We start from the raw sequence: 12,138 nt of genomic DNA on the forward strand, positions 1-12,138 counted from the left end.
CTTTGATAGACAGAGATATAATACTGTCACACAGTTTTGGTGTTGCTGATATTTTTAGGTGAGGCTACGGTCTGGTTTTTACCATGTTACATGTAAAATGAGTACGTGGCCCATCATTTGATTTTTGCAGTGCAGTGGCTAGTGGACGCACATCGTCTTGCTCAAATCATGAATCGCAGACTGTAACAGAGTAACTGATTTTCCTTTAGAGTTAACGTTGTGATGAAAGAAATAGACTAACTTTTAAATGTTTGATTGACTTAAAAGAAGCAATAACCTGTAGGAGCTATGATTGTGTGTAATTTTGTAGCTAGAACACGTAGTCTCACAATGGACTCTTGGTTTCAGTGAAATTCTACTATTTTTAGGCCTGATTTTAGTGCATCCCAGTAACTCCCGTATTTTTGGGGACATAGGTTCTAATTTTGCGTCAAAAGACACTAGACCACAATCTGGGAAAAACACTGGAAATTCCCTTGCGAAATATATTGGCTCCCATTTGTACTGGTCCGCAGACTTTTTAGGGGTAATTTTACACTGGTCCGGGATAAAAAATCACTGGTCTGGGACCTCGGACCAGCGTAATTTTCAGGCCCTGAGAGAGCAAGTAACGAATGAGAGCAACAAATGAAGAGGGATATATTTATAAGTTGTGTAAATACCTGTCCACTTGAAGTTGGTATTGAATGAACTAGACAATGATTTATGATATACTGGGACAAATCCTTCCATATCAAATCACCTGCCAAAATAAAATAAATACAGCATACAGGATATTGATATAAAATTTATGATTTAATCTTAGAAGAGTTCTTTCACAGACAAGTATTTCACATTCTGGAAATTGCTGAAAAATGTTTAAATTGTACATTGTCTGATGGAAAGTGATGTAATGGTGATTTCACAACATTAAAGGTCTTTTTCTTCAGCCATATTCTATAACCATAGAACATTTCAATTTCATGTTGTTCAGAAAACATACACAGTGCATTAGATTCAATGTCACAGTTACAGTTATGATACTGCCACATTTCCCTTGCATTGGCTAGAGTATAGTATCTGGTAAAATGCCAAAAATGTGCTATAAATTGATTTTCATGAAAAATATAAAACCTGCCTAGTACTTAGTCCAGGCATATTGCAGTATGAACAAGTCTACTTCATAATTTGAAATATATATTTTCACTGACTTACCGAACATCTTCATCAGGGAGATATTTTCACCAGTGACTTTGTCTTCAACGGTGATGCCAAGGCATTGTTGTTGAAGTTTTTCCAAAACTGACAGTATATGCTGATACAACAGCTGTGGTATTATGTGTTTGGTTTTAGTTGGTTTTCTACGGAGACTAATGGTGATAAACTGTTGACAAGAAACAACGATAAAAAATGACATGTGAAACACATAATAGGAAGTAACCGCCTGCCGGCCTGTAGAGGGCTGGGATACTTTTGTTAGCCAGATGAAATTTTAAAGTTATCGATACCTGCCCAATGGGAGAGTTGAACCTATTTCTGATTTTTTGTTTCCTGAGATCAGGGCGGGAGTAAATTTTTTCGCAGAACAGCAACTCAAGGAGAGAAGAACAGATGGTACTAACGCACTATGGTATACAGTGAAAACTTGCAATAGCAATCCCATACTAGCCACTTTACTTGATTTTCACACATCTAACATTTATGGTCATTCAAGTCATCTGTTATTTTTGTCAAATTACATCTACATTGTCAAGGAATTTAAATCTTTCTTTGTTTCTTTCTTTCATCATTTTCACTATCATATCACGGTAGTGTAAATTATTTCTGTTACTATGGAAATTAAGTTTGAAACAAAACATACAATTGTTACGTGCAGAGAAAACGAACAAAAGGGTGAACTCAGCAGTTAACGTTTAAACAAAATTTATTACGAAAATAAAACTAATTGCTAAGTCAGGGATAGAGTACAAGCTTTAAAAGTGTACAGACTACTTATCTCAGCTGGGACGGCAAAGCTCCAGTCTCAGAGTTGTAACAGTCAGTTGGATGAATGAACAGTCCTTGCAGGCTTGAAGCTGCACAAAGTCCACAGTATAAATCCAGCGTTGGCAGTGAAGGTCTTGAAAAGTCTTGAGAATGACTACTGCTGGAGTTTAGTAACACACAAGAGACACGATCCCCAAAAGTCTGACTGGAAGCTGTGCACGTCCCTTTTATAAAGGCATATAAGAACAATCTAGAACTTTTATTGACATGCTAATTACTGTTCTAAAATTATCTCCCTTACACAACTAATCAACTTTCCAGAACATTCCAAACATGACTAATTGAATTCAAGGTTGTGAGGTCATCAAGGGCAGTGACCTTGGGATGTTCTAGACTGATTGAACTCAGGTCATGATGAGTGTGGGGGAAATGACCTACATAACACACCCCTCTTCAAAAAAAGAAAATTTTTCAAAGAAAAATCTTTCTTTTACAAATGTAATCTTGAAAAGGATTTAAGTACTCAAATTTTGTTTTACTCTAAAGTAAAATTCTTGAAAGTGAACAACAATAAAATTTCTTGAAAGTGAACAACAATAATTTCTAAATACGAGAGAGACAGTCTGCAATTAAATTGTCTCTGCCTTTGATATGTCTAATGTCAAGATTAAACTCCTGTAACATTAAACTCCATCTTAGCAATCTCTGATTTTTGCCTTTAAATTTCTGCAGAAAAACAAGAGGGTTGTGATCAATATAAACCACTATTGGCTGATTTGAAGAAGTAACATAAACTTCAAAATGCTGTAAAGCTAATATCAAAGATAAACACTCTTTTTCAATTGTAGAGTAGTGTTTTCTCTGGGATTTGTTAAATTTGCGTGAAAAATAGCAAACAGGATGATCTACCCCATGACTATCCTCTTGCAATAAAACAGCACCAGCAGCCGTATCACTAGCATCCACAGCTAATTTGAATGGCAAAGTGAAATCTGGTGCAGACAACACTGGAGCACTTTGCAGTATGGCTTTAAGTGTATCAAATGCCTGTTGGCATTGCTCTGACCAAACAAACTTTACTTTCTTTTTAAGTAAGTTAGTCAAAGGCTCAGTAATTGTGGAGAAATTTGGACAGAATTTTCTGTAGTAACCAGCCATACCGAGAAAGCGCATCAGTTGTCGTTTGCAGTTTGGTGGCGAAAACTTGAAATGGCACTGATTTTGGCATCAACAGGTTTTACCTCACCCTGTCCTACAGTATGTCCGAGGTAAGTCACCCTCGCCCAACCAAACTCAGATTTGGCAAGGTTGACAGTCAACATTGCTTTACTCAGTCTCTCAAAGAACTTCCGCATGAGCTTGATGTGTTCCTCCCAGGTGTCACTATACAGGACGACGTCGTCAACGTAGGCTGCACACCCATCTAGCCCGGATATGACGTCGTTGATCATCCGTTGGAACGTTGCCGGAGAGTTCTTCATTCCGAATGGCATCACCTTGTACTGGAACAATCCGTCTGGTGTAACAAAGGCGGATATTTCACGAGCACGATCCGTCAGAGGGACTTGCCAAAATCCCTTCAGTAGGTCAAATTTTGTCACATACTTGGCTTTTCCCACTCGGTCGATGCAGTCATCAATCCTCGGGATTGGGAAAGTGTCTGTCTTTGTTAAAGTGTTGACCTTCCTAAAGTCCGTGCACATACGATAACTGTGGTCTGATTTGGGAACAAGTATGCACGGCGAACTCCAGTTACTTTTACTGGGTTCAATAAAGTCATTGTCCAGCAGGTATTTGACTTCTTCCTGGAGATATTTCGCTTTTGTTGGATTCAGTCTGTATGGATGTTGTTTTACAGGCTTACTGTCCCCAACATCAACGTCGTGATAGATGACGTTTGTCCTCGTTGGAACATCTTGAAATAGTGTTTATATTCGTGGAGCAGTTCTTTCACCTGTTGTTGTTGTTCTGGCTGGAGGTGTGCCAACTTTGTAGACTCCAGCTTCTCCAGGATTTCTGAGTTCTGAAGCTTGACCGAGCCCAGCTTTGAGTTTAGAGTATTTTCACTCAAGTCAGTTTCAGTATCACTATCTTCATAATGGTTTGAACTGACTGCACTGACAGGCTGAGTTATAGTAGGATTATCCCTATCCAAATATGGCTTAAGCATATTTATGTGACATAGCTGTTTTTGTTTTCGCCTGTCAGGTGTTATTATGATGTAATTTAAATCACTCAATTTCTTATCGATTAGATATGGCCCAAAGTAACGAGCATGGAGTGGTTTGCCAGGAATTGGAAGTAGAACAAGAACTTTTTGACCTGGTTCAAACTTCCGTTTTGAGGTGCTTTATCATATCTGGTTTTCATTGACTGCTGAGATGACTCAAGATTTTCTCTGGCTAATTCACATGCTTTAGAGAGTTTTGTACGAAAATCTGACACATATTGCAAAATATTCAGACAATCATCGTCGTCAGACAGGAATTTCTCTTTAACGAGCTTAAGTGGGCCACGGACTGTATGTCCAAATACAAGCTCAAATGGGCTAAAACCAAGAGACTCTTGAATTGACTCTCTAACAGCAAAGAGCAGAAAATGAATTCCTTCATCCCACTGCTTCTCTGTGTCAAAACAGTAGGTCCTAATCATTTTTTCAAAGTTTGATGAAATCGCTCAAGAGCACCCTGACTTTCTGGATGATAGGCGGATGACCTATACTGTTTAATGCCTAGCTGATCCATTACTTGTTGAAAAATTCCAGACATAAAGTTGGAGCCTTGATCGGACTGGACACATTTAGGGAGGCCGAATAAGTGAAAAATTTGACTAAAGCTCTCACTATAGTCTTTGTCTTTATATTTCTCAGTGGTATGGCTTCTGGGAACCGAGTTGATGTACACATAATTGTCAGCATGTACTCATTTCCTGATCTTGTTTTTGGTAGGGGCCCAACACAGTCTATTAGTATCCTACTAAATGGTTCTTGAAATGCAGGAATTGGCTGTAAAGGGGCCTTTGGAATGGTCTGATTTGGCTTTCCTACCATTTGACATGTGTGACAAGTTTTACAGAAATGTGCTACATCCTGCCTGAGATTAGGCCAATAAAAGTGACTGAGAATTTTATGATAAGTTTTCCTGACTCCTAAGTGACCAGCCCAGGGGGTTTCATGGGCCAGGCGCAATATTTCAGCACGGTAGGGCTTTGGAACCACTATTTGATGTTTTATAGCCCAATCGTCATCAACCAAAACATCTGGAGGTCTCCATTTACGCATGAGAATACCAGATTTTGTATAATAGGAAACAGAGCTATCTGAAGTTTTACCTTCATCATCTACCCTGTCAAACAAAGACAAAATATCTGGGTCTTTGTGTTGTTCTGCAATGAGATTTGATCTAGAAAATGTCTGACTTTGGTCAGCAGAAGTTTTACTGGAAGTTTCAAATCCACGAGGGATAACGGAATGATCCGTGTCAAACACCTGACTGAGAAAGGTGTCTTTTAAGTCAACATCTGTGACATTATTTTTGAGAGTATTTTGATTCTCGGAAGTTTTCTTTGACATGGCTCGAGTAATGGCACATGAAGGAAATAAATCGGGTATCTCTTGTTCAATTGGCTCTGGATCCTGATCTAAACTAGGATTATCAGTCACAAGTGGATTAGTAATGACCTTGTCCCCAGCAAGGTCGTTTCCAGAAGAAGGTGAATCCCTTCAAAAGGCAAAAAAGGCCTAATACCTAAAGCCACAGGTCCAGAAACAAAGTCCGAAGACAAATAGACATTATGGAGAGGAACAGGAATGTAGTCATTACAATCTACCCCCTTAATAAGAACTTTAGAACCTGAAAATGACTTTTCAGAAAACGGCAGGGTATCTGCCAACAAAAGAGACTGGGAAGCCCCGGTATCTCTTAAAATTTTGACAGGGGTAGCGGAAGAAAATCACTAGAAAGTGATATAAAACCATTATGAATAAATGGCTCGAAAATACCCATAATGCTATCTTGAGAAGAATTGACCTTGACCTCATTAATTGGGGATGAGAGGGGTTTAACCTCAGAAAATGTGTTGCACACATTATTAGACTCTAATTGAGTTGATGAAGAAATAAAGCCGGTGGGCTTAGATCCACTTTGACCACTCTGACCTTCACGTTTTCTTCTCAATTTGAAACACTCTGACATTAAATGGCCGTCTTTCTTACAATAATTACAAGAAAGTGTACCAAACTGTTTGTCAGAAGGAGATTGAGACTTGGGATCTGATGATGTGGGAGTGTTACTTGAACTCTGTGAACTGTTGTCATTTGATTTTCTACTGTCCTTTGAAAAATTCTTGGATGAAAAGGAGGAGTTAAATTTACCTGCATTGTTTCTGTATGAAAAGGACTGGGATGGTTTGCTGAGAAATGAAGATTTGTGGGTCAATGAATAATCATCGGCCAAACGTGCAGCAACCTCCAATGTATCTGCCTTTTGTTCATTGATAAACGTCTTGATGTCACTCCGGATGCACCTTTTAAATTCCTCAATCAAAACAAGCTGTCGTAATTTGTCATAATTCTGACTGACCTTTTCAGAAGAACACCAGCGATCAAACAGTTGTTCTTTTGTTCGAGCAAATTCAACATAAGTTTGATCCTTCACCTTCTCACAATCCCTAAATTTCTGACGGTACGCTTCAGGCACCAACTCATAACCCTTGAGAATTAATTCCTTCACAGAATCATAATTTGAAGCCTGCTCTACTGACAATTGAATGTAAATTTCTCTGGCTTTACCCACCAAAGCACTCTGCAAAAGCATAGACCAGGACTCCTTAGGCCAACTCAGACTCTGAGCAATTTTCTCAAAATGAAGGAAAATTTATCAACATCCTTTTCTTGGAAAGGGGGAACTAACCTGAAATGCTTAGTGATGTCAAACTTGTCTGAAGGGAAGAATTTTCCTGACTGTCCAAGCTCCAAACGTTTCATTTCTAATCTTTCCTGCCTATCTTTCTCTCTCTGTCTTTCTTCCATTTCTAATTGCATTTGTATTTTTTCTTTTTCTAATGCCTGTCTCTCTTTTTCCATTTGTAATTCTAGTTTCTTGATCTCCAAATTTGTCTGCAATTCTAATTCTAATTTTCTGAGTTCAGAGGTAGACTCGGGCTCATAATCTTTCAGGGTGGATTCCTCAAATTGGCCTAAATCAACTAGATGTTTGGCAATACGGTACTGTATTTCCCTCTTGCGCATAGATCTTTTGACTTCTACTTTAAGGAAATTGGCCAGTGCAATGAGGTCGTCTTTTCTGAGGGAATCAAATGTGTCCTGATCAAGGTCATCCATTTCCTCTGGTTTAAATTCCGCCATGATTAAATTTCGCTGAGTTCACAGAATACTGTAGTTTTAAAAAAGGCAGGCAGGCAAAATGTTGTCAAACGGCTCAAAATATTCGTATCCCGGACAAGCCCCCAATTTGTTACGTGCAGAGAAAACGAACAAAAGGTGAACTCAGCAGTTAACGTTTAAACAAAATTTATTACGAAAATAAAACTAATTGCTAAGTCAGGGATAGAGTACAAGCTTTAAAAGTGTACAGACTACTTATCTCAGCTGGGACGGCAAAGCTCCAGTCTCAGAGTTGTAACAGTCAGTTGGATGAATGAACAGTCCTTGCAGGCTTGAAGCTGCACAAAGTCCACAGTATAAATCCAGCGTTGCAGTGAAGGTCTTGAAAAGTCTTGAGAATGACTACTGCTGGAGTTTAGTAACACACAAGAGACACGATCCCCAAAAGTCTGACTGGAAGCTGTGCACGTCCCTTTTATAAAGGCATATAAGAACAATCTAGAACTTTTATTGACATGCTAATTACTGTTCTAAAATTATCTCCCTTACACAACTAATCAACTTTCCAGAACATTCCAAACATGACTAATTGAATCAAGGTTGTGAGGTCATCAAGGGCAGTGACCTTGGGAATGTTCTAGACTGATTGAACTCAGGTCATGATGAGTGTGGGGGAAATGACCTACATAACACAATATCTGAGTATGAAGAATGAAAACCTTATTTAATCTAACCACGTTGTATGTAAGCAAAACAGATTTTAGATGTTGTCACTATAATGACAACTTAAGTCCCACCACATGTCACAAGCCATCAGACAAAAAAATTTCCCTCAAACGAAAGAATCACATTGTCTACACATACCTGGTATGTTGATTCAAATGCAGGTTCCACGCCATTCAATACTATGATGTGCTTGAATAGATGGTCAACAACTTTCTTTCCTGGTTGAAAGTTTGACAAATTTATTATCATGATAAAACAAATGCTACTATATATTATTGTCAATCTGAATTGATGAGTTAACCTAGACTTGGTTCTAGTCGGTAAATTAAAAAAAAATATCATTTATAACAGTTTCTCTTGTGTCTCTCCTATTTTGTACAAACCTATTCCGAATTTGGCAGCCCTGGCCAGGTTTCCCAGCGATTGAATGCATTCATGAGGGGATTGGCCGGCACAAACTATGTATCTAGGCTAATCCCCTGAACGCAGAAAATTTCCGCGTACCGAATTAATGGCTTATGACTCCCCACAGAGTAAATAAACTACCGATCAAGTAGAACAAAAGATCACAATGTTTATGATTATGACATCATCCGTGATATTTGTAGAGCAATCACCGATTGATAGTCAGTTCACACCTCAAGTAAGGTATCTTTTCATATGGAAATGATTTCGAACCTACAGCGTTTGTGCTGGGGAATCTTGGCATGTTACCTTTGAGTCTACGCAGTAGTGAGTTAGTTTCTGCCGGATTCACCAACTTGGACTTCTTGCACAGTACCGGCATCCAGATGCACTGTGTACACAGTGACGTCAAGCAAATACAAAATGATTGGCAGCTCCCGCCATTATCCTGGCCAATAAGGCGAACACATGCTAATAAACCTCTGACGATTATCGCATTTTGCAACATGGGTCCAACAAACAACACAGATATTTTGACACGTTTTCTGTGATACAACAGAGGTCGTACTGACTTTTGTGGGAGTGATTGCACTCGACATTAACAATGCCATGTGAGTTTTAAGCACATCTCGCTTGGGATCAAGAGGTAACTCCTCCCAATACAGAGATGTCATCTTATGAATAATATGTAAGTAAATAAAAACGTCATCTCATGAATAATTTATAGCAACGCAGATCGTGCAAGAAAGCCAAGTCTGTGATTCCGGATGAAACTCTCCTGTGTAGCGTTCTTCCCACTCATCGTGTCCACTCCACTCACACGTTTCACATGAAAATAAAACACAAATCCTTGCGTTTACTCCACTCAAACATTCACAGATCACAGAATTGAACCAAGTCTAGAGTTAACCCTTTCAGGAAAGGAAGAAACATTTATTTTGGCAAAGCATGAAAGCATACGTATGGAAAAAAGTTCATAGGTCAATTCTAGAAAAAATGCATACATACCAAAAGCCTGTAATCGATTGTTCAGTACATTAACAGCACACATAGCTCTGATGATATCTTCGACTTTGTTTCCACGAGCTGAAAATATGGTAAAGAAAATGTTAATAAGCATTGAGTTAATGATTCTTGCCACACCACAGGGTTAAACTCAATGTTGACAAATTTTGATAACACTGCGCTATCATACTGAGAGGATAATTTGTTATTCATTCTCGCTGGCAGGCCATAGATGGACATCTACAGCCAAAACAATTACAGGTTTGTTTCTATCCTTAGTCTCTAACAAAATTGATGGGGCAGTGTTAATTTTCTTCTTCAGCTCACTTGATGTGACTTTGACATTTAACAACACATTAGGACTGTTTGAATGCAATTGTAATGCTGACACAATGATGACAGTAAATTCACAACTGAGTACTGTAATGTATAGTGTATACATGTCATCCTAAAATTACAAGAATTTTTTCAAGCAAACATGAAAAACATCTCAATTAGAGTGAAAATGAAAACAGCTCTTTTTTTGGCCTTATCAAAGGAAGACTGGACATTCAGTTCAAACTTACAAATCTTCAGTTGTGTTGTTAGGATACAATCAAGTCTATCGGAATCTTTGACAGCCGGTATTTTCCACATCACAGCTCCTGACCAAGCTTCACTCAATGCATGGATCATTGTCTCTTGTTTCACTCTCAATTCAGACTGGAAAAAAAACAAAAACAGTTATAGAGGCTGGTTAGACTTTATGATGGTGACTTCATGAGTGTGACTTCCTGATGTAGAGACAATGGGAGACATGAGCCAGTAACATCAGAGTCTGTGGTATCTATGGTAAATATGCAATGAATGTTTACGTTTCCATATTTGTCAACAACTTGTGCGATGTAAATAGCTTGAAGTATGTGCTTTCATGTTTCAAAGTTCTTCTATTAAAAAATACACAAATAGACATAGTTTTTATGCTTCTTTAGACGTGTGACCTTAGTTGTATCCTGTTCATTTGAATTCTAACTATTTGTACATTTATTGGATTTAGAGATACATGTAAGGGATTCTGAGGAACATAACAAGAGTCCAGATTATCTCTCAGTTGAACGAGCGCTGTCCCTTTGACCCCCCTATTTCAAAATACAGTGGTCTAGTTCTGTCATAGGAAATAATATCGTTGTACTATAATTAGGCTATACAAAAAAAGAATTTGATGACCCCTATTTCACAACACAGGGGTCCAATCTTGTCATAGGAAATAATACCGTTGTACTATAATTAGGCTATACAAAAAAGAATTTCATGATCAGATTATACAAGATTATTACAGTAAAAGTAAACAAGTTAAAGTTATTCAGATTGACAAAACTCACTGCTAACATGTCCATAGACTGGATAATACAATACTTTAGAAAATTTTACCATATAATCTTCATGCAAGTAACACTGAAGGTAGTGTGTACATAATTTGAAGATCATCACTTTACAGACTTGACACCTACCTTCAATGACTTTAAGATCTTCATATCACTGACCTTGCCTCTTGGTAAAAGCTTCATTTGATGTTGCTGGAAAGAAAAAGTAATTTAGTTGACATCCTTTACACTTCTCTCTCTTTCTTAAAACAACGTTGCTTTAGTAGCAAACCTTTCCATGTGAATTTTGATGGCAATGGACAATTATAGCTGACACTTAATGAGATACTGATGGACACTTCATTTCATGAGGTAACATCTTTCAAGCAAATGACACAATCACTGGGACTTCACATGATTTGCCATATTCAGCTGAAATTCTAAATCACATATAAATACTTTACTTTGTTTACCAATATCAGTCGGTACCATTGTTGTTTATCATATAAAGTGGACCTAAGGAGAAATTTATAATTTTTGAAGTGGAAGAAAAAAGAAAGATGTTGTTTTTCACATCCTAGAGTACAATGTTTTCACTAAAGTACATGACTAGTAGTGCCATTGTTAATGGTTGGTAATGCTAAAGCAATGAAATTCTTTGCTTTGCGTCCCCATGCCTGTAGGTTTTTGGGGTTTATCAGGAAAAAGCTCAGAGTATTTGAATGGAACTTCACTGCCTACAAATATTTGTTTTCAAATTTTGTAAAATGTTCCTAAAACACTTCCATGTGTGCAGTATACCATATTATTGTGTCAAAATTTCAAGACAAAAATTCACCTTTGCACATTAATCATGGAACTTGAGCATCCTGAAGAATGAGCCTATTAAAATTAATTTTTAGTCTGGAAAATAACTGATACTAATGGATCAAGTTCAAGTCTGGCAAATATCCGATACTTACTACTGTTTCTAGTAAATCGCAAGCTGTCATGTACTCCTTGTTACTCAGAGCTGCTGAAAAATTTTCTAATGATTCATCCACCTACAAAAATGAGACATGATATTATTATGATTTTGCAAAGTTAAGCATTATCAAATGATTTGTATCATCATTATTAAAATTCAAGACTTAACTGCAATGACAGTCGACTGATGAGACTACAATCAATATCATTTCATCAATGACGTCATGGAACATGTAATTATGCACAGAGGATACTCTGTGCTTGAGTATTGCAAACAATGATTAACAAAAACCTGATGGAGAATACTGTACTGTAATATTATTTATGGATGCTCAACAGTGTACTGACGTATGTAGTTTCACATGGCTATTTTCATCAATTTAT

The 12,138-nt window shown here is 37.7% G+C and overlaps 2 protein-coding genes across 2 annotated transcripts in view; one reads left to right on the top strand and one right to left on the bottom strand.

Moving 5' to 3' along the window:
- Window positions 1-12,138, top strand: part of LOC139141127 (probable serine carboxypeptidase CPVL) — a 601,148-nt gene that overhangs the window by 459,972 nt on the left and 129,038 nt on the right. The window lies entirely within an intron of this gene.
- LOC139141103 (centromere/kinetochore protein zw10 homolog) overlaps window positions 1-12,138 on the bottom strand; it is a 40,128-nt gene that overhangs the window by 19,423 nt on the left and 8,567 nt on the right. The window contains exons 4-10 of the mRNA XM_070710681.1: window positions 11,751-11,831; window positions 10,936-11,001; window positions 10,012-10,147; window positions 9,449-9,526; window positions 8,174-8,253; window positions 1,195-1,363; window positions 663-742 (exon numbers count right to left, since the gene is read on the bottom strand). Of these exons, the coding sequence (XP_070566782.1) occupies window positions 663-742; window positions 1,195-1,363; window positions 8,174-8,253; window positions 9,449-9,526; window positions 10,012-10,147; window positions 10,936-11,001; window positions 11,751-11,831 (690 nt within the window). The remainder of the gene's footprint in view (window positions 1-662; window positions 743-1,194; window positions 1,364-8,173; window positions 8,254-9,448; window positions 9,527-10,011; window positions 10,148-10,935; window positions 11,002-11,750; window positions 11,832-12,138) is intronic.

The sequence above is a fragment of the Ptychodera flava genome, chromosome 9 (genome assembly GCF_041260155.1).
Source record: "Ptychodera flava strain L36383 chromosome 9, AS_Pfla_20210202, whole genome shotgun sequence".
Lineage (NCBI taxonomy): Eukaryota > Metazoa > Hemichordata > Enteropneusta > Ptychoderidae > Ptychodera > Ptychodera flava.